General features: G+C 42.1%; 1 protein-coding gene across 2 annotated transcripts in view; it reads left to right on the top strand.

Moving 5' to 3' along the window:
* ERICH1 (glutamate rich 1) overlaps positions 1 to 20,449 on the top strand; it is a 137,350-nt gene extending 116,901 nt beyond the window's left edge. For both annotated transcript variants that reach the window (XM_019537480.1, XM_019537479.1), the window contains 3 exons: positions 3,860 to 4,237; positions 6,688 to 6,882; positions 18,512 to 20,449. In XM_019537480.1, coding sequence (XP_019393025.1) covers positions 3,860 to 4,237; positions 6,688 to 6,882; positions 18,512 to 18,585 — 647 coding nt within the window. In that variant the 3' untranslated portion in view covers positions 18,586 to 20,449. The remainder of the gene's footprint in view (positions 1 to 3,859; positions 4,238 to 6,687; positions 6,883 to 18,511) is intronic.
* The last annotated feature ends 3,172 nt before the right edge of the window (positions 20,450 to 23,621 follow it).

Raw genomic sequence — 23,621 nt, 5'->3', positions numbered from 1 at the left:
GTGAAACTGGAGGTGCCGCAATAACCACAGTGGAAGAGTTAAACTGTTGAAGTAGATGAGTGGACAGCCATGGCATATCGTGCACAGTTCTTTGGGTGTGCTAAAATTGGTGTCAACAGGTTTCAGTGCCTTGGTTTTTTTCTTAAACTTAAACAAACAATGTAAGAGAAGTACATGCTATTGTGTATTGTCTCCATGTTTTTACAAGTATTCCAATAAAAATAATTTCTTTCCACATAAAGCTTTGGATTTGTTTGAATATAACATTTAAACCACATTAAGTGTGCTGTATTCATTTTTTTTCCTAATCAAATATTTCAGTTCAAATACTATTGAGACATAAAATTAACATGGGGGTACATTTTTAGCTTTGTTTACTAAATATAAGTCAAATAAACATGGTAAATCAGATCACGTTCTATTTAGGGAATTAGGAAATTTTCCAGAAAACCCACATCTTTGTTTGTAATGTTTTCTCTCTTATTTTCCATCCTGTTTCTTATTCTTTAAGTTTACTTTTTTGGTCACTGATGCACAATGAATACATGTACTAATTGAGCTGTCCACAGTACTACACAGGTCTTTTTCTTGAATTGCTACAGTTCATTTAGGACCTAGTAATAAGCTGTACAAAATATGCCCTCCCATGTGTATTACTTCACATATATTTACATTTTATTTTATCTACTATTGTGGTTAATTGTATTAGTAACCACCACCTATATTATAGTACCTGACAGTGTATTTGATGATTGGCTAGCAGTGAGAACCATTCAATAATCAAGGAAAAATAGGAATCCTGCTTTTCTTTAGGACTTACATTTACAAAATGATATTCAAGTATTGCAGGAGGAAAGTTCAGAAAAGAATCATAATAATTACCAGAGGAAAGCCAAACATAATCAAGAAAACTCTGTAAAACATGGGGCCTGATTCTATTTATATTGGTGTAAATCAGAAGTGACTGAAGTCAGTAGTAATACACCACTGGGAGGACAATATACATAGGAGAAGACTCTATTCCTTCTACCAGGCTCAGGCTGCTTGCTCCAGAATTCTCGTTGTCCTGAGCTACAAAGTATTGGGACACTTCTGGGATTAGACTCAGTTGCCTGGATTTCAAGCACAACAGCATGTTGGGGTGTTTGGCAGGTGGCCTAGATGAGAACAGCTTTCATGACCAAGAACTCTGGTTATGCCTACAGATGGGAAAGGAATTTCAGAGAAGAAAAGTTATCTAACTTTACAATAGAATTCACCTAGTCTTACAAAGTTATTCCAGTCAAGTCCAAATTAGATTTAGAAATGCACCGTTATACTTTGTTTATATTTTCTTCCCCCATTCATCCCTGCTTTCAGCTCTGATATTTTACTCCTCCAGGGTTACACAGACGTTATTTTTCCTACATCCCATATGTCCAAATCCTCCATAACGATGTTTAGCTCAAATGTCACGCATGTGAAACTCGACAGTTCGGGTACAAAGTAGTTTTCTTGTGTCTTTAACATGCTGCAGTGTTCAATTGCAATACAGCAAATTTATTTTTATACAGCCTCCTTCAATAGAAAATTTCAAAAATTACTTTGTAGTGAGTCATCTGTCAACTGAAGAACTAAAGGTCTTGTAGCAATATTAAAAAAGGAAGTAGCTCAGAGCTGACAGAATTCAAGACAGAAGGGGAAGCACAAATGAAAGAGTTCCCCAACTATTGAGACAATAAAGGTTGGGGGGTTGCAGGGTAATGGGCTAACCAGACAGGTTGTGAATGTCAAAGGCAGGATGAGTGAATCTCAGAGCATTTTGAAAATCAGAGTATGGATGTGATTTGCTGATCCATTACCCCATTGCTATGCTAGCATATAACCCTTATCTTAAAAGCCATCTTATAAAATAGAGAATTGAGTCCAGTATTGTAAGACTGAGTTCAAAATATGAAAGTAAAAGAAAATAGGAGCTAAGTGACTTTGATTTCTAAAGTAATAAAGTAGAACGGCAGCTGCATTTAGGGCTCCCTGAAGTTTAAGAGCAAGTGATGATTTTTCAGTTAATTAGACAGGAAATGATTATAGGCACAAATAAGGAATTCACTAGCACAGTAAAAGAATCGTTTCTGACAATCATCTGTGGGTAATGACAAGCAGGCTTTCATTCTGAGGTGATGTGTGGGAAAGGAGGTAAACTCAAGGTCACAGATGACTTCACAGTTCTGCTTTTGGGTACAGAGATAAGATCTGAATACAGAAGCATAAAAGCTGAGTCAGAGAAAGGTATTTCTTCCCCTTGACATTTAAGCCTTTTGAAGAATTTAGTAGTAAGGAAATTATACTGTAGTCAGAGAATGATAAGATTAACACTAGTAGAGACATCTAAGCTTGTTAGTCAGGGTCCTTCTACTTCAGATGTTTTTCTCAAAGAGGTAATGTTTTCAGGTAGAACTAGTGGTACGGTGTCCCAAAGGGAGAAGAGAAAAAAAAGAGGCAAAGCTAAAGTTCAAATTATGCTCTGGAGGCACAGCCTATAGCATGACATGGAGGGGCTGCAACAACCTTTTGCAAGATCTTCTACATGCTTCCTTCCAGTGCATGGCTAGCTCCTTCTACTGGTATTGAGAGGGACAAGATTTAGGCTCCACCTTCATCTTATGTCTCTTTTGTCACTAGAGCTACTGTGAATGGTATAACCCATATTACCATTTTCACTTGACTCTAAGACAAGTATTTTTCCCCAGTCAGCATGGTGGAACTAAAGCCTCATCTTGAACTTGAGTACTGGCCTGGGGCAGGTCAGCTCCAGCATTGGCCCACACTTGGGGCTGACCAAAGCCAAAGATGGGCCATTGCCTGTCTGTCCTGGAGCTGAAATGACTTATTTGGCAGGAGAGATGGCATGCAGTCAGGAGAAGCACGGGGCAGATTGTGGGGTAGAGGGGAGGAACCTGCAGCCTTCCCCCTCCACGCTTGCCCCCCCCATGCCTGCTCCCCACCCCCTGTCTCCCTCATCTTCCCCCTCCAACCTGGCCTGACTGGGAACTGCCTTTGCTTCTTTCTGGCCAGGCTGGGTTATGGCTCCTCTGTGTCCAGAAGAGCAGAGATGCAGAATAAGGTGGGGAGGATGGGCAGGGAATGGGTTGGTAGGGTTGGTAGGGAGGAAGGCTGTACGGAGGACGACGGGAGGCGTGGCTTCCGGGAGACGTAGGGGGTGGGGAAAGCAGGCTGCAAGGGGTAGGCACAGGCAGTAGGGGGCAGGCAGAAGTATGGAGGTCAGGCAGCAGTGGGGCATACACCAGAGGGCATGTGGCGAGGGGCGGGCACAAGCACAGTGAGACAAGGGCTAGAGGAACAAGGGTCAGGTGTCCGGCTCCCTTCTCCCTGCCACTGTTTTCTCCACCCCAGCAGTTATTTAAGATGACCTTCCACTAATTAGATTCCACTAATTAGATCCTCTATATATAAAATTGTAACAAATTCAACAAATTTATAATTTTCCATGTATAGAACCTAATTATTGGAGGGCGCATCTTAAATTTGAAATAGCCTTGGATTTGGGTACATGTAATATGATTTGTTCCTGTACAGGGCTGTCTCTCACTCTGTAGAACTATATATTATGGCTCTGAACATGCAGGCCACATCTACCAAAAATATGAGGGGCCAGGATGCCATGGAATATAGAATGGAAGAATAATCTGGTTTTAATCTTTTCATGCTCTCAGAATATAGAGTACTAAAAGTTACGCCAAGAAAATGGAGTAAGATTAGCAGCACCTAGACATCCCAAAAGCTGGTCAGTATTAAAGGGATATAAGTGGTTACACAGCCAATTTTATTGACAACTATCATGTCTTTCTCAAATCTGCAGAGGAGGATTATCAAGGACAACCCAAACGAAAGCGCACTCGAAGTAAGAAACAAAAGAACACTTTGCAAAACCCTGGTAATTTATACGGAGAACAAACAGAATTGGAGAAGCATGGGACTCTGTTTCAACATAATTTACAGCTGCAGCAGACAGACAGCCCCAGCATAAGCAAAAACAAAAAAAGGAAAATGAAAAAGAAACGGCAAAAAGAAAAAATGAGAGCAGGTGGCTTACTAACAAAAACCACTTGTGTGGATTTTACATACCAGCCTGACAAAAGCAACAGTGATAAAGGAGTAGACTTTGAAGACATAGATAAAAAAGCAGATGGAATTCTGGACTTCTTGCAAGCAACGAGAGAAATATATTTCACTGACAGTATGTACCATCCTTTCTAATATCTTTTCAATATCATTTACAAGTTGAAATTAGAAGAAAATATTCGTATACTTATTATTTTTATTCAGAACGGGCCAAATCCCATTGATGTCAGTTAAAGTTGCAAGTTCTTAGAGCTCATAACAATCCAATCCCATTTTAAATACCCAGATAAGTACCAGGTATAAAAGATATGGCCTTAATATTTTTCCATATCTGTAGAATGCATATACAATCACTTCCTCACTTTCATAAAGCATTTTGTAAACTTTGGATAAAAAGGGCAAAATCATCCATATTTTTCTTCCTTCTGTGAACAAATATCTAGATGAGCTGCTCAGTATCAGAATTCTTTAAATGAGGGCATACATACTGTTGCAATTCATTCTTGCCCTTCAGCCTATGTTCTAGAAATCTTCCTTTTCCCCAGTGCCTGATTCATTTGTAGAACATAGAAAGAGGTAGACTGACTTTCCAACTCACCATTCACCCAGTGGAAATGGGAATTCATGGCAGGAACTATATTTAGAAGGATTTGTTGATCCTGTAGATACGATATAAGAGTGAGGATTTGGGAATCTGTATCCAGTCAAGATACGTAGCACTTAATGAAAAAAGGCACTTAACAATAGACCCTGGTGTCCTCCTGAATTCTAATTCAGGTGACTCAGATCAGATAGATCCCCATTATTTCATCATTCTTTCCTTCCCCCTTGGAGTTCTGTTCTGTGAGGCTTCTGCCACAATAGCACTTCAGAGGTAGCTATGCTTCAGTGATGGGTAAATGATTCTCTATACATAATCTGAAGCAAATTTGGTATCATCTAAAATTAAAAGCGTTACATTGTTGGGACCCAGGACATATCTTTAAAACTAAAACTGTCCTTGTAAAAACTGGGGAAAGTAGTGTAACCTTTCCACAACACACAGCTTTGACTATCTTTGGGGAATCTTAAATAGCTTGCTTGCCTATATGTGTCCATCATAAACCAGAACTGTCAAGAGTCCGTCTCATAACATTCACCTTTAAAATATAGCACAGCGTTGAAAATGACTTTATGGGGTTTTGTATTTATTTTTCTCAATTTTCAACCTAAATAGCAAAATTTATGGTAAAAAGATCTCCACTCTGTCAAATCTACATGTGAAGTCTGTTATCTGACAGTCAAGTTTTTCTGGTCCATTGTAATTCTGTCAGTAATAAAAATGTTGCCATTTGCATGTTTGATTAAATATTGTTCTCACTTACATTAAGCTTACATTAATATAAATCCAAGGTAGTTCTCCCAGCTTGTGGAGTTACCCTAGGCTTACAACCACTTAACTGGGAAAAGTGTTTTATTAATATTTAGTTGCTTATATCTGAGCCAGAATGAAAACCTGCTCACTTTCCCATAACTGTCTTGGCCATACAGTTCTATCAAAAAGTATTCAGATTGCTAGTTTTTAAAGAAGCCAAGTACAAGCGTCTACCAGTGATCAACAGATTGATCAGAACTCCAGATTTGCATAGCAGAAAGTTAAAGTCAATATTGACCTGGATATTCATAGAAGAGAAATTTTCAAGCAAAAGAAAAGCCATCTGGTAGATTTGATGTTACCTCCACAGATCAGTCCATGACAAATTTCTCTATTAGATAAACCATATGTAGATCCAACATTTGCTGTTTGCCTTTATAATATACTTCCTAGCTGAATTACCTAAACCCCACCACCCTTGTTTTTACATAAAATTGGAAGCCACCACTTTCATTAGCTTCAGCTAATGGCATAACATTGCATTATGCCTTTCTATTTGTGTCTTAGGTTTACTGAAAATAATCTAGTCATCACTGGATTTGACCCATTTAAAAATGTAACTTTAAAGTTAGCCCAAGTTAAAGGTGTTGATGGGGAGAGACCATTCAAAGACTGGGGAAATGAGTACAGGTATCAGCATAGTTTCCTTTCCAGTTCATGTTCATTCAATTAATAAATATTAAAATTCAGTAACAGGATAATCATGTGTCTCCCAAAGTGCTGAGCTGCAGATCTTTTCTACTTCTTTCCCTTTTCTCAGTTTGCATTCCTATCTTTAATAATTATAACAACCAGTTGACACACTAACTGAAAAGAGATTCGTGGCAGTCGTCGGTAGACTTTTGTCTCTGGCTGGACAAGCCACATGGGGCTTCTGCCCCAAATCACGTGAAATAAGTCCCCTTTGGGGATCATCCTTAATAGTCCAACTTTCATCATCTTCACTATTTAGAGTCAGTATCTTCTTACCAACTTTGTTTTATTATCTAGGAATAGGAAAAACAGGCTGATCTTCAGTACATTATGGCACTGTTTTTTAGAGTGTATAAATATAAAGGAAGTCAATGTATTAAAAAAGCAAGTGTAATTATAAATATTCAGTAAACCTGAAGAACATTCTCAATTGTATTCGGATTGCTTGTTTTCTTTAGCTAAATCCAAACATACAGATTCAGATGTGAGTCCAGCAACCATCGAAGAGATTTTACAACACCTTGAATCTCGCAGTATGGCTTCCTCAGATGTGATGCTTTTACATCAAATGAAATCCCTTGTACTTTTGCAAGATATTGAGAGATTGAAAGGTGCTTTGGAACAAATCCAAGAACATTCAGTGATGCCTCCTGGTAGGTACCATTCACTCATCAAACTGCTGATGTTCTCATTGTGGATGAAGATTCAGATTTGTCACTGATTTTTATAGATTAAATAAACTAACTAAATAATTATGTAATGGGGAAAGCATGATTTTCATCAAACTGTGAAAACAGGATTCTTTATATAGTAGCCATTCATTTTCTTCTGTTACGATCATTACAGAAACTTTTCAAATAAAAATAAATATATGCAGTAGACAGGCTGGTTCCGGTTATAAAGAAGTAATCAATAATTCCTTAAATTGTAACTATTATATTTCAACTGTGGTATTTTTAAACACAATTTCCTTTATAGATTTTTCTCATGTAATTCAGAAAAATATCACTGTAATGAACTTGTTAACCCAGAAGGTTTTGCACATCCATTTTAGGATTAATTTCTAATACATGGGCACCAGTATCCTATTATATATCCTCATTCATTTTTTAGTCAGCTGCCTGGCTGCTTTAAATATATAACAAATATAGATGGGGCACAGTAAAATTAAAGTTTGATTTACCATTTAGCACCGTGTAAATGCCAATTTTATGGTGCATGCAACCAAAAAATATTGTCCAGGAGAAATTGCTGATGAAACAAATAAAAAATGTTTTACAATGTATATTTAAATGAACAGTTTATAAAACAAAAAGGAAGGCTGTCACTCCAGACCTGATTTTACCCCCCAGACCTGGTTATGACTCAATTTATACTTATTTTACTTAATTACAACTCCTAATACTTTAGTAGAATTATTTCTAGTGTAGACATGTAATAATATTAAAATTGGTCTGAGATCAGACTTAGACCCACAGAATATAAAATACTTAAATCTCCTGCTTCCCAGCAAAGTGCATTAACCACCAGGACAGAGGCCATATATTGCCCAGATCCCTCTCCAGCCCTTGCTGTGAAGCTGACACTGCAGTTTGCATTTAATATTAATTGAGTAAAATGGATAAACAGCACTACAGAACTTTCTGCCAGTTGGGAACTGGGGCCCAGGGCTATTGAGCTAAAAGATGGGAGGGTCCTCCTCATCGTCTGTTTGACTTCCGGCAGGCGCACGATTAGAGTGAACCTGTTGTGCCATGGGGGGAACCGGCTCTCAAGCTGTGCATAAATGCCAAAAACTTCAGTTACCCAGATGTATAGGTACCAGTTAGGTACAGAAAGTGAAATAGGATCTGGCCTTAAATTTTCTGCTCCCTTTTGTCTTTGTTTCATAGGCCAGACTTGTTGAACAGAATCAGAGAAAAGCTAGAGAAAATAATTTGTAAAAGGAAAAAATAGCATTCAGGGCAAAAATCCATATCAGTTCATTTGGCGGCTTTACTAAGGAACTGCAGCACATATAGACTGGAGCTAGGTAATAGAATCATAGAAAATTAGGGTTGGAAGGAACCTCAGGAGGTCATATAGTCCAACCCCCTGCTCAAATCAGGACCATCCCCAACTAGATTATCCCAGCCAGGTTTGTCTAGCCAGGTTTTGAAAACCTCCAGTGATGTAGCTTCCATCACCTTTCTGGGTAACCTGTTCCAGTGTTTTACTACCCTCATAGTGAGAAAATTCTTCCTAATATCTAACCTAAACTTCCCTTGCTATAACTTGAGACAATTACTCCTTGTTCTGTCATGTGCCACCACTTAGAATAGTCTAGCTCCATAGTCTTTCAAATCCCCCTTCAGGTAGTTGGAGACTGCTATTAAGTCCCCTTTCACTCTCCTCTTCTCTGTACTCAGTAAGCCCAGTTCCCTCAGTCTTTCCTCATAAGTCATGTGCCCCAGCCCCTTTACCATTTTCATTGCCCTCCACTGGACTTTCTCCAATTTGTCTCTATCCTTTCTGTAGTGGGGGGACCAAAACTGAACACAGTGCTCCAGATGTGGCCTCACCAGTGCTGAATAGAGGGGAATAAGTACTTTCCTTGACCTACTGGCAACACACCTACCAATGCAGGTCCTAGCAGTATGAGCCAAAGAAACACAATTAAGCACCTAAATTCTTTATATAGGTCAGAGAGGAGAGTTAGGCCCTCAGAAGGGCAATTCTGAGAGCCTTTACAATTTGGAGAGCCACTTAGAGCTGATTAATAAGAAACAGTTATCGGAACCACTAATTAGGAAGCACTAATAGGAAATGCAAGTCCAAACTATCACTCCTGTCTGGCTGTTAGGTATGTCTGTCCACTCAGGATCCAGAGTTCTCAGTTCTATTTTGAGTGCAACAGCAGCAGTAGTAGTGGTATCTACCTTTTGCATCATCGGCTGTAGTCCCTTAATATGAGGATGCAAGTCTTCCAGTAAATAAGGAACTCATCTGTGAGTGTCAGTAACTGAGGAGACTGATCTGAAATCTGCATGTTTGATTGTAGATGTGGCAAATAGTTTCAGGGGAAAGGAGTAGATCCTAGTGATATTGGGTCACAACTCTTTCACTTTGTATATCTTATCTATTTACCTCTATAGTGGGGCAAGTTTTTTTAAAATAATTGATGCCTTTTTGTATCTCCTGGCACTGTAGTGCTTGAGCCTCCCAAGTATTAATGTTAAAATTCCATTTCTTCTGTTGGCCTTTGAGGTGTCCTTAAATCTCTTTTTTTGCCCACCTGTAGAGCGTTCAAGTGACCATTGATGAGTTGGGAGAATAAGACCTGTTTTGGGACCCTATAGTCATATATCCTTATGACATGTGCTATCCGATGCAGCTGAGGCCATCTAAGCTTGGCGTCAATACTGATGGTGTTAGCTTGAGCCAGAATTCTGGAGTTTGTTTTTCAGTACTTCCAACTGATATGGAAGACTTTCTGAAAACATTGCTGATGGTAACATTTCAAGGCTTTCAGGTGTTTCTGATATGTCATCAAAGTTTCACACCATTGCAACAGAGTAGTGATGACAACATCCAGGTAGACAAGAAGTTGATTTGTGTCCTGATATCATAAAGACATGATTTTGGTGATGTCCAAAGGCAGCACTGGCCAACGTAAGCAAGAGGAGAGCCTGGATTTCTGAATTTGTTAGTAATCTGATCTATTCTAACTTTTCTCAATACCAAGTAAATATTGTTGTTTACATTCACTTTTTAGGGAATGGTGGGTACCCATCAGGACTCAGTCCCAAGACCCCGACCTAGGGGCTCAGGGACAAAACTCCAATTCAGTCCTCCATCAAGCCACAGCTCACAAACAAAAGTGAAGTGATAGGCTAACGGGATTCACTGGAAAAAGGCCTACTGCTGGCTCATGATTGGCCCATGCTTCCAGTTGCTGATTGGATCCTCACACCTATATAAGCAACTTTCCTGTTTCCTGTGGCAGTTATCTGAACAATGACAAGGCTCCTGCCACCTTCAGACCATCCTGCTGTCTTCCTGCTCCTGTATCCTGATCCCTAGATCTGGCTACTTGTTGCTGACCCAGCTCAGACTTTGACCTCCGCCTTGTGACTCAGATTCTTTGGCGCTTGGCCCCCCCAAGTACCTGACCCAGCTTGCTCCTTGATCTTGTTCTGCCTAGCATTTTAACCTTGATTCAAACTCTGATCCTCTGGCTTTGACCCAGCTACCTCTTGGACCTCTGGCTATTGGCTCACACTAGCAACAGTCAGACCGCCTATGGCTAGGTGCATGACTATACCCATGAAGGAGAAATGGTCAACATTCCTTAAGGATTGTCCTTAATTGTAATAAATGGAAGTGTAGTTGGTTGGCTTGGTTTGCCAGAAAGTTACAGTGAATCATTCCATTTCACTTGGCTCACAGAAGCAGTCAAGAATGACTTGGAGCGCTTCAGTTGAGTGGCTACACACAAAACAGTTGTCAGCCTATTGAAGATCAGTAACGGAAGCGTTGGTTATCTTGAATTTGGAACATAACAACTTGAGGTTACCGAGACTCCTGTCCACGTGATACTGGATACTGACTCCAGATAGAAGTCTATCAGGAATGAGATTCAGAATAGCTGCAATATACATGTGGGAAAAAATGTTGGTGCAATTATGCATCCTTGCTTGACACAAGTTCTAAGAGTGAAGGGGTCTGCTTCTGAGCCATTGCTTAGGATGGTCACAATCATATCATTGTGAAGACATTCCTGTTGATTGAATCAAAGGCATTCATCAGGTCAGTGAAGACCATGTGAAGATCTTGGTATTGCTTACAGGCACTTCTCCTGAAGCTGTTTAACAACAAAGAACATATATATTGTCTCTCTGAGTGGTCTGAAGCCACACTGGCATTTGAGTAGAATGTCCTCAGAAAGGAAAGTGAATTTACTGAGGAGAGTGTGGGTGAGAATCTTCCCAGCTATGGACAGGAGTGCAATACCATGATAAATACTACAGTCTTGAATATGGCAATGATTCTGGCATCTCTCAAGTTACTGGAAATTTGTTCGTGTTTACTATTTTTTCCAGTGCCCTGACTAGTAGACTGTAGTGTCCAGTTCCTCTTGCTTGTTGTTCTTCTTTTCACATGGATCTTTTATTCTTGGGTACAGTTGGACCACTTTCCAAAGCAGGCACTATATTTGGCCTTTTCCAGTCATCTGGAACTGGAAAAGGACACATAGTGCCCATCTTTAAGAAAGGGGAAAAGGAGGATCTAGGGCACTACAGAACAGTCAGCCTCACCTCAGTCACTGGAAAAATCATGGAGCAGTTTCTAAACACTTGGAGAAAATGGTTAGAAATAGTCAGCATGAATTTACCAAGGGCAAGTCATGCCTGAACAACTTGATTGCCTTCTATGATGAGATGACTGGCTCTGTGGATGTGAGGAGAGCAGTGGACATGATATAGCTTGACTTTAACAAGTCTTTTGATAGTCTCCCACAACATTCTCACAAACAAGCTAAGAAGGTATGGGCCGGATGAATGGACTGTAAGACTGGACAGAAAACTGGCTGGACCATTGGACTCAAAGTCAAAGGCTCAATGTCCAGTGGCTGCCAGTATCAAATAGATTGCCCCAGGGGTTGGTCTTAGGGCTGGTTTGTTCAATAACTTCATCAATAACTTGGAAGATGGATAGAGTGCACCCTCAGCAAGTTTGTGGATGACACAAAGCTGGGTGGAGCAGTAGATGTGCTAGAGCGTAGGGCTAGGATTCAGAATGACCTAGACAAAATGGAAGACTGAATCAAAAGAAATCTCGTTAAGTTTAATAAGGACAAGTGAAAAGTCCTACACTTAGAAAGGAACAATCCTATGCTCCTGTCCAGACTGGGAGGTGACTGGCTAAGCAGCAGCTCTGTAGAAAAGGACCTGGGAGTTACAGTGGAGAATAAGATGAATATGAGCCAAAGGTGTGCCCTTGTTGCAAGAAGGCAATTGGGTTACATTTGTATGAATGTCAACAGCAGATTGTGATGGGGCAAGCTCAGGGCCGGGACTCTTGCCGGCCCACCCACTTGTCTCTATGGGGCAGTCTGCCCAGTCTCGCCTGCCATGACTTTGCTATTCCCATAAACTGGTGGTATAATGTGGGAGGCTGCCCATTCTTAGACCCCAGGGGGCACTATCTTCAGCTCTGAACCTTCCCTACACCGCAGCCCATGCCTCACAGATGGCATCCACATGATCTCATAACCTACACCATGACTGGTGCTCCAGGTTCTCACAGGAACTTTCACTCCCTCCCTGGAGCAGCAGGTCATTGTGCTTAACCTAGATCTTTCTTGCAACCCACTCTCAGCCTCCTGGCAGTGGAGGACTTTCCAGGGTCAGGACTCACGCGTAACTCTCTGGTTGAGCCCCCTACTTGGACGCTGGCCCAACTATGGCCTCAGGCATCCACGACCATGCCTTGGCCTCTTACCCACATGTGGGGTTCCTACTATGCCCTCTCTAGGACTTGTACACCACCCTGGGGTCTTCTCCTCTTCATGATCAACTACTCTCGGGGCTGGCTCTTGCATTGTCCTTCAGGCTTACTCCCAGTTCAGCCCTACTCAGCGTGCCCATGGGGCTGCCCTTCAGGCCTACTCCCATTCAGCCCTACTCTGTGTGGGGCCACACTCTACACTCCCCACACTACCCCCTCTGGGGTCTCCAGGCTCTCACATCCCTGCTGGGCTCAGGTAGCACTCCACGTGTCGTGCCTGACCCCACTACTCCCACAACTGCCTCCAAAGCCCACTCGAAGATGGAGCCTGGAGTTAAGGCGCCCCTCCTCACCTTTCACTGGAGAGGTAACTGGTTTGGCATTTCCTGGGGGCTCCCGCACCACCAGGAGTCCCACCAAGCCACCCTTCCCCGGCAGGGTGCAGTTTTAGGTCATAGCCAGGACCAAGAGCCTCTTGCTCTTACCTTCAAGATTTTCCTGCTGCAGCTCAGCCAGGCAGTGTTTCTGCCTGAGCTGGCAGCAGCAAACTGCAGCCTTTATATCATTTGTTCTCAAAATGGCTGCTGCCATCAGGCACCCAGTAGCTGCCTGACTCTGCCCTTAAAGTCGGGTACCCAAAGGTGCTCTGCCATACACATGTAGAGAAGTGATTATTCCCCTCTATTCAGAACTGGTGAGGCCACATCTGGAATACAGTGTCCAGTTTTGGGCCCCTTTCTACAGAAAGATTGGAGCAATTGGAGACAGTCTAGTGGTGAACAAGTAAATAGTTGGAGGACTGGAGAACATGACTCATGAGGAGAGACTGAGGGAACTGGGGTTAGTTAGTCTGGAGAAGAAATGACAGATAGGATTTAATAACAGCCTTCAACTACCTGAAGGATGTTTCCAAAGAGGATGGAGCTAGACTGTTCTCAGTGGTGGCAGATGACAGAACACGAAGCAATGGTCTCAGTTTGCAGCAAGGGAAGTTTAGGTTAGATATTAGTAACACCTTTTGCTTGAGGAGAGGGTAGTAACACACTGGAACAGGCTACCCAGAGATGTCATGGAATCTCCCTCCTTATCAGTTTGTAAGACCCGAGTAGACAAAGCCTTGGTTGGGATGATCTAGCTGGGGGTGGGGAAGAAAAAGATGCAAACTTTAATCCATTCAGATGGAGAATTCAGATCCTCCATTTTTTGAGTGCTGTAGCCAATAAGCATTATGCAAAACTTACTCAAATTGGATTGCTTATGAGAATGGAGGGAAGCCAATGCTTAACACCTGAGGAACACTGTAGTCCAGACATAGGCACATGTTGTGGTTTCTGGTCAGTAGAATGGTGGTGTTCTAAATCACATTCTGGATCTGAGGTGCCTAAAAATTGCCTAGGTACCACTTAGGTGCCTAGTTGATCAACCTGGGTCAGGCATTTTATTAATGTATTTAATGCATATGCATTTTCCCTTCATAAAGACTGAAAGTAATTTATAAAAAAATTATGACCCTGTTGATACTACTTTAGCATGTTTGTTCTGTCAGGAAATTTGTCCACATTTCTTATATCACTCCTTACTCAGTCCTGCTCAGAGTTGTACTGGGTTTCATGGGACACAGTAGACTTTCAGGTCCCCAAGTATACTAATGTAAGCAAAAGTAGAGCCTGGATTTCTGAATTAGTTGGAAGTCTGATCTATTCTAGCTTTGCTCAATAGCAGTAACATTAGGTTTTTAGTTGTGTTTTTATTTCTGCATATTTTGATGACTAATATTTTGTCTTTTGCAGCCCTAGAAACCTCAGATTTAATGCACAATAGACAGCTGATAAAAGCAGGAAGCCTTCCTTATACCTATTGAAAAAGCTTGCTGCCTCAGCACACTCCAGCTGCTCCTTATAAAAACTCAGTTTAGGGCTGTTCATGAAGATAAGAATGTACAGTACGTCACAGCAATCCCAATTTTTCCCAAACATGATATCTAAATTCCATCAGAACTAATCCATATGATTCTCTTTGCTTTGTTTCTGTATTGTCTGTTTTTACTGGAACATGATGCCCTAGAAGTAAAGGTCATTCTGATGAATGTGATGAAACAAAGACAATTTTGATTAATATTAGCAGGGAACCTTACTTCTACAAAGCAAACCAATTTTATTTCCTGTGCTTCAAGAAGCAGTGTGTTAACCCTTTTCCCTATGGTTATGATTCAATGTCAGATGCCAGTGTCAAAGGGATAATAATTTGCGTAGATATTTTTTTCGCAGAGGATGAAGTGGAAAGTAATGGTAAGGAATGATTAATGGTCTTTATGAAGATTCTCCCCTTATATATAAAATGTACACCTTCCTCATCTGTAAACTTCATTGTGATATATTATTTAAAAAATACTTCTTCAAAACCACTCAACTAGAATTCCCTTCACACCTCCCAATACATTAATAACAATCAGAAATACTGTTAAGCAGGCAGAAGGAAGAAACAAAGAAAAATAAATTACTTTTTATTTAGAATTTACATTATCCCTTTTGTTGCAAGGTAGATATCAGTAAGAGGAAAACTAAAATAAACCCCAGGTTTGTTAGATGAAGACCCATCAATGGGAAAAATTATAGTGCCAATTAGACATATGGTAATTACTTAAAGGTGTCATTGTCTGCATCCAGACGAGCACAGCTGTGCAGTATGTGGTGCTGCAGACACATTTGCAGCACCACATACCACACTTCCAGCGGTTCTCCACACTGCAAGGGAGCGGGGGGGGTTGACCCTTGGATATTCCCAAAAAAAGTGGAGCAGTGCACATGGGAGCAGTGCATGCTGTTCAAAACTGGAGCCTGGCCAGCTGGAGCTAGCGGCAGCACAAGGTGTGCCACTGCTAGTCGCCCCTGGGGAACCAAAAGTCCATGCTCATGTGGATGCGGCCATTCTATCTATGGCCTTTCTTCTGTAGTGAGGAAACCTATCTGAGAAGAAAAGGTATATCCAGCATACCCAGAGTTATGTGGTATATTTTAGCTTCCTCCTTTACTCCAGAACTAAAGGGGGGTTGGGTAGAAAGAACCAACTTGAATATTTTCTGTATAAGTAATTGCCGCAAAGTTATAATTTAGTAAAAATATGGTGGAATATGGCCATTTTTCTAAGATACCTTTATTTTCTAGTTTTCAAGTAAAAATATTTCTTTGAGAAGTTTTGAAAGCGCATGCTGGACATTTTGCATTATGTAGTACTTTTGGAGTGTTGTTGTAGCCAGGATGGTCCAGGAAGTATACAAGCAGCAAGGGTTGTATATGACCAGCTATATAGTTGAGAGAGATGTTAGACAATCTTCCAGCCACAATGTTCCTTTTTTCCATTCTGCAATTTTCCATAGGCACAAACCAAAAGAAGCCTACAGGTTGACTATACAGAAGTGTCCAGTGGTAAAAACATCATGATCTCTCCAAGGAGTCTGGGAAATGGGGTAAAGCTTCTGTGAGGGTGTTTTGGAGAGGGGGACATGTGACTTTACAGTGCATTAGGCAAAAAATATACTGTAACTAATATAGGTCTTAAATGCTGCTTTTAGAATGAGGGATACCTGCTTATTGCCTGCCATTGTATTAAGAACACAGGAGATTCTCCAATAGAAAAATAATGCCATTATTTCCTGAAATATGAACTCATTCCGTTTCTATTTCTCAGCCCCGTTCTCTTATCTGTTAACATTTTCTCTTTGTTGGCAAGTATCAAGTCGAAAATAGACTCTTCTGCTGTTGCCTAGGAAATTATCACTCACTAAAGAGCTACTTTTAACTGGCTTTCTTTGGAAAGGTGTCCTCTATATATGCTTCCTTTCTGTGGGGGCGTATTTTTCAGACCAGGAGACGCAATACAGTTACTCTGCATCAACAGTATACAATCTGGATAAACACAGGCCTTACAGTTGTTCAAAGTAGTTGTTTTTGAAAAGTATTCAAAGAAAAGGAAATTAAATGGGAAAGCTGAAAGCTGCATCACAGTGACTTTATAGAGCAATCTTTAATGTGATGCTACGGTGATAAGTGGTGCAGAAATACCTATCATTAAAAATAAATTAAATAGAGTTAAATAGATCAGAATCTCAGTGTTAAGGCTGAAGCCATATTGTACATTCATGCAACTCTCCACACAGCACTTAGCGCAGTGGGGCCATGTAACAGGAAGCCAGAAAGCTCCTGATGCTTTAAGAGGAAAGAGTACCAGGCAGAGCTGAATCAGGGAGGACTGGCAGCTAGGAAACAAGCTACCTGCTAATGAAATGGCTGCCAGCAGACAAACCAGGGTGCAGGGCAGAGGGAAAGGCTAACTATGGGAAGATAACTCACTGTGGGGAGGGAGGCAGGGTATTAAAACGTACAGAAGTAAAAGTCAGCCCAGGCAGGGCAGTACAAGCCAGACAGAGCAGTAAAAGTAAGCCCAGAAACAAGGGGCTGCAGACAGATGAGTTCAGTTCTAGCAGGTAAAGCCAGCAGGTCATTAGACACAGGGGGGAAACTCCTGTGAGTGTCCACAGAGTCCCAGAAGGGGCAGAGCTTAGGAGACCAGAAGGGGCAGAGCTTAGGAGACTCTTAAAGCCTGTGCCTGAGAGCAGGTGATTGGTCTGAACCTGCTAGCTGCAGAGTGAGGAGCTCCTGCCCTGGGAGGCTCTGCTGCCTCCTAGAATGCCTGATAGTACTAAGACCATGAATGCTTGCTGCAAGGAGGTTAGCACCCAAGACAGTGGGAGGCTTGTCAGACTGCCAGTTGCCTTGGAGTTTTGTTAGAGCCTGAATGCTTATTCGTTTTGTTAGAGTTTTGCCAGTGTTTGGGGCTTGGGACTGTAGGGGTAGTTTGGAGGTCCCACTAGTAATCATGGGGCACGTAACTGCCTTGAGCCTTGCAAGGGGTTGCTCCATTGCCTGCAGCTTGGGGCCAGGGTGTCCACAGCCTGGGAGGGGCAGAGATAAGAGCCCAAATGGTCGACAAGGGGCTGTAGACCAGGAAGCCAGGCCCAATGCAGTGTGTCTAGGCCAAAGGTACCAGCCAAAGCAGTGGGGTGGAAACTGGGAAGCTAAGGCCCTAACGAGGGAGTGGAGGTCTGAAGTAGCCTGGTGATATGGGGTAAGGTGCCCAGATAAGTGTTAACACATGAAAAACATGAGAAATTCAGGACAGGATAAGCTAAAGGGAGACCCTGGGGCAGCCTTCCTTTCTAACTTATTATAGAGAACAACGTGAGACGGGCAAAAGCAAAAGGGAGGAACCTTAGAGATAGAATGGCTCAGGAGCCAAGTTGCCACCAGGGGCTGTAACAGCTGCCTCTGGGGTACCGGTTGTATTACAGGCCATCATTTTAGCTTGGACCTTCAATGTAGCTGTAATATAAACAATAATTCTCAGACATACAGTCACTTTCCTCATTATAAAGGATGCTTAAGGAAATGGTGCAGATCACAGACAGTTGTAGACATACCTATGCCCTTCTGGCTATGCCTTTCTAATACATGTTTTAATGTTGTTGAATCAGGATAAATAATGATATTAGAGAATGCAGAGTCAGAATGAGCTCTAATTGTTAATATTGTAATTAGGAGATACACCTGTTTATTCCAGGAATGATTTGGATTATAGTCTTCGGATTCATTCTGGTTTCTTGAGTAACAGTGTTTATTTTGTTTTTCTTAAATGCTAATGTCAAAGGGAAACAGATGTTCATATGACTATTTTTTCAACTTTCAAAAATAACCCAGAAATACTTCAATAGGAATTTGTTTTCTTTATATTTTTCAGAACATGCCAGGATAATCTCTTCTCTGTTTCACTACTGGATTACAGATATTCTTCCTGCAAAGAACCAGAAATAAAGCATGTGTGTGTAACCATCTGTGCAGAGTTAAATTGTAATATATGAGCCCTTAGTTGGTCAACAAATGTTCAGAAATGCCAGGGTCAGTATGCACACTGTATACCAAGGTAAATAAGCTATTTTATATATCATTGACTAGTTCCAAAAGATAATCACTACAAGAAAAATACTTACAGTGTGATATTTGATTGGTAGGAAACATTTCAGGTGCATGTGCCAGCCAAATAATTTAATATAACATGATCCAGGGTGTAGCAGGATTGAGCCTCAGGGGTGGCTGTGATGCCCCCTGGTGGTCACACAGCTACTGCACTCATTCTGGCTCTCTGAGTCCCTTTCCTTCTCCCTTGTCTGCCATGCCTTAATGTAATGAGTTAATTTGTGGAAAAGGAGGCTACCCTTAGGCCCATGAGTGTGTCCTCTGAGCCAGCAAATCCTTCCAAGACCCCATGGGTCTCAAACCCACCTTCAGGTGTTAGGTCGGCCTTCTTTGTCTGTCCATGCTCCAGTGCACTAATCTCCTAAAGGACTCATTTCTTGGTCTCTGACCTTCCTTATAGCCATGCCCATGCCTCACAGGTGTTACTGCTAAGTCACTTTCCCTTGTTGAGCCCTCAGCCTGTCTGGTCTCTGTCCTTTTCACTCTCACTAGGTGTTTTACCCTAGGTCCATTGTGCCAATATATCAGCCCTTATGACTCCTGCTCTAGTCTGGGCCCTCAAGGCTGTAGGCCTCTGAACTTGGTCCCACTCCTCTAGGGCTCTAATTTTACTCTGACCCCCTGTTTCCACCTTGGTCTGGCATGGGGCTCTCTGGCCTTGCCTCTACCCTTTTCAGACACTGGAATCCCCAGCCCTGACTCTGACCTGCTCAGGCACTGGTCATTAGCTCCCCTGGCTTCAGACCACTACTATCACTTGGCTTTGGCCCTCTTGGCCACTGCCTGCTGGCCCCTGGCAGGGGCTGAGCTACAGTCACACTGGGACCTTCAACTTCCCCTGCTAGCCCCAGTCCAACCTGCTGGTATAAACTGCAACGAAAGAGTAAGCCCATTGGCTATAATATAAAACTATCCCTGGACTGGGTTCAAACTTAAACTCACTGGCTTCCCCTTACCTGGATTGTATTCCCCTTTAAGCCCTCAGCCTTACTGGTAATTCCAGGCAGCTCACCTGTCACCTAGATATTCCTCTGAAGCCTTCCTGAACCGGAGTTCTTTCCCCTGCTGCCTGCAGAGCCAGACTGATTGCCTGGGCTTAGGCTGCCTTAGTGAGTTGGCTCCCTCAGTGGTTTCTAATTAGAACATGATGGCTAGCTCTCAGAGCAGTTTGCAACTGCTGCTCTGGCTGCTTTAGCAGTGACCTTGTCATCCCTCCAGAGCTCTTCCCTATATTACTATTGCACTACAACTAGCACTGCAATAGGCACCCTGCTGCTGTGCCCATAGCTGCCCTACAGCCCTATTGCAGAGCAGTTAGTTCTGCAATAAGCACTTATAGGCTATTAATCCCTGTTGGCTTGTTCTCCTGCCACCTGTAATGAGCAGCCTTCCCCACCTGGGGATCTTCCTGCTGCTGTTCCTCCCTTGAAGTACTTGGGATCCCCCAGCTCGGTGTTACACAGGGACTAAGGTGCACCTTAAATCTGCAGTTGGAGCCATGCGGACAGAATCATACAAATGCAGCATATGGAATTTATGTGAGATGACTAGTAGGTGCTGAAAGATCTTGACTTTAATATAGTTCTTAAGTTAAATGTTTGTTTGTAATTTCCTTATGGAAAGTGCAGTTTTTGACCTGCATTATTTACATAATATCATGGGTTTTTATATTTTAAATTAAAATCCAAATATCTTCGAAGTCCACACTGTTATTTACTAAAGATTTAAGTAGATGTATGACCACATCTGACCACATGCCGTTTCATAGTGAAGTTGGTACCATTACAAAGGAAATCCAAAGGGAATCTTGATTGTCTGGAGACAATGGTTCTGGTCTTCCATTTACCATCCCCATGAAAACCCAACCAAATTCAGCCATTGTGTAAGCCTTTGAAAAATCACAAGTTGCACATGCTCACTGGAGACTTCTTTAGCAGCTAAATTCTCCGAAGATAATTTCTACTTCATACAGGACTTTCTATGCAGCTTTGGGGTGTCCTGGGTCTGGGCTCCTGCATGAAGAGCAGGACAATTCATTTGCTTTCAGTGACGTTCCTACTTGGAAGGAAACTGTGTGATCTAAATGCAGAGGAGACAAGAGATGGAATTGCAGTGTATAGAACTTTGGGGGTACAACTGAGACTGAAGGCTGGGAGCCTGGGACTGTCTAGGCAAAGAGATTGGAACTGGGATCAGATGTAAGACATAGGAATGGAAGCTAGTAGAAACTGGGGAAGTGGAGACTGGCTTTAGAGCTAAGAAGGGAAGGGAGACAGGATAAGCAAAAAGACTAGAGCTGGGTGGGAAGAGGAAACTGGCACAGGACTCATAAGTGTAAAGGGAAAAGATTAAGATTTGCCATTTCCCCACTTCTCCCCCAAGCATAGGCTTTCTGATACTGTTTTTAAGTACATGCTTAGAATATTACTTTTTCTTCAGTCTCCCGCTTTACAGAATCAGCCTAGTGTAGGAAAAAACTAGGGTTATGTAGTGAAAATACTGTAGGTTCTCTGCCTCACTAGCTGTAGAAGTTGGAAGATGTACAATGAATGAGACAAGAGTTCAGACAAATATAGTATGGTCTTCTGGTTAAGACAATGTATGCTGCCCTCCAAAACTGGATTCTAATCCTGGCTCTGCCACACAGTTCCTCTGAGATAGAAGGACACACATTTCAGAGTGCACAGCTAATTGTTTCTGTCTTGTTTTCTGGGGGATGACTTGACACCATGGAGTTTGAGGGTCCCGCCACATGTTTAAATTAAAGCTGAGCAGAAATCAGCTGTACAGCTGTTATACATTTTCAAGCATCAACTTTGTAGCTGGTTTGCTCTTTTTAATGCTGGATAGATGTTTTTATAGTGTAATTATTTACTTTTCACATGGGGCTGGTCTAAATTTATTATGCAAATAACCAGTTAATTGCCTAATATATGTAATATAGGGCAGGGGCCTGGGTTACAGAAATGTTGAATCCCTTTCAAATGAAGCTAAAGTCAGTGAAAGCTGCAGCTATAATATAGAAAATGATATAAAATGCTGAATATCCTGAGAAATTATATATTTGGTATATCAGACTGGACACCCAAAAGTAGTTGTTACTATTTAACTGAATTGCTCTGTACTTTAGATCCCCATCTGTGAAGAGGGATACTACATCTTTTCTCTGTAGCAATGAGTATCAAGAAAGCTCATGAGGAAATTAATAATTCTGCTTTCAGAGAGGAGTTTGAATAGCACGCTTCAAGTGAAGCATAGTGGCCACACACTGTACAACAAAGATAAAATGAAATTTTTAATAGCTTCTCAATAAGTGAGTATCATCTATCCTGTATAGTAAATAAATCAGGATCCAATGGAAAAATATTCTGTGAACACATTAAAATATCGTAGTATAATGCAGTTGCACAAGGAAGCCAGATTAAGTTTGTATAGCCAGCCTAAATTCTGGTGTTTCCAGCTTCAAAATGATTGGCTTTGCAAACTGAATGATGTCCTTTGAACATAGTTTTTGCTTGCAATTAGTGTACAAACTATTTATTGTTATTTACTGTTCCTAGTACATTGGTAGCATGGATAATAGCTGTTGCTACCCTGGTGCATTGGAAGGAATATGGGGTGCAGAAAGTCCCCACTCTTCAATGTTTACCGATAAGTGTCAGTTTTAATTTGGTACTTTGTACTTTGACAGGAGAAAAGAAGAGAACCCTAGAGAAACAACTAGGCAACACATACAAGCTCCCTGGTATGTTGGAACTGGATGGGGGCCTATGGTTCCTTTCAATTTATTAGCATCCCAGGATACCTGCTTCAGAATATTAAGGCTATAACAAGGCGCTCATCCCAGGGGCAGCGGCGATGCCCTCTGCTGGCCACTCAGCCCTTGCCTACTGTAACTCTCTTTGGGCACTCTCCCCTTCACTTTCCTGCCATGCCTTATGTTATTAACTTTAAGGAAAGGGAAGCTGCCTCAGAGCTTCCCAAGCCTGATCTTACACTGCTGACCACAGATGGTAGTGGTCATTGCCTTAAAAGTTAATTATGTGGCTCTGCCCTCCCCTTTACACCACACCCATGCATCAAGGAGGTTTCCTGTCCAATCAGTCCCCCTTGTTGGGCCCTCAGCCCACTTGGCCTCTTCCCCTTTTCTCTTGCTGAGCCTCTTAGCTCAAATCCATTGTGTTGGACCTGGCTCCCGGGCTCCAGCCTTAGTCTTACCCTATCAAACTTGGGTTCTCAGCTCTAGTTCTCACCCTTCTCAGGCACTGGTTCTACCCTTCTCAGGCTTTGGGCCCCTGGCCGTATCTTGGCCCATTTTAGGCACTGAGCCTGCTTCAGCTCTTGCAGGGTCCTGTCTCTGCCCTTCCTGGGTGCTCAGCCCCTGACCCTGATCTCCACCCTGCTCTGGGCCCTCTGGCCCCAAGGTCTGCCCAGGTCTAGACCCTGGGCCCTCTGGGCCCCAAGCTCCACCCTGCTCTGGGCTTGCTCTCTCTCTCTCTCTGGGCCAGCTGGGACTTCCTTACTTATTTTAGTCCCTTCCACAACAACCCATAGACTATAAAAAAAAAAAAAAAGCCCTCTGGCTATAACACCAACTAACCCGCTCTGGGTCCAAATATAAACAGTAGCTACATGTCTGTACCATCAGGCTTCCTTTTATGCTGGATCCCATTCCTCTACAGAGCAGTAGTATTCTGTTTTCTTCCCTCAAGATGGCACTAGTGCCAGCTAGGGCGTATAGCTCTAGAGCTCCTTCCACTGCAGTCTCCAGGACTAGATTGCCTGCTTGGACTCAGGCACTGGGTTTATATGGCTGGAAGCCACACCCCATTTGGTCATGCGACTTCCTGAGCTGCCACAGGTGTTGCCTGAGT

Source organism: Crocodylus porosus, unplaced genomic scaffold (assembly GCF_001723895.1).
Source record: "Crocodylus porosus isolate Cpor-Errol unplaced genomic scaffold, CroPor_comp1, whole genome shotgun sequence".
Lineage (NCBI taxonomy): Eukaryota > Metazoa > Chordata > Crocodylia > Crocodylidae > Crocodylus > Crocodylus porosus.
Note: the sequence above shows the minus strand (reverse complement) of the source record. Positions and strands in the feature narration are given on the sequence as shown.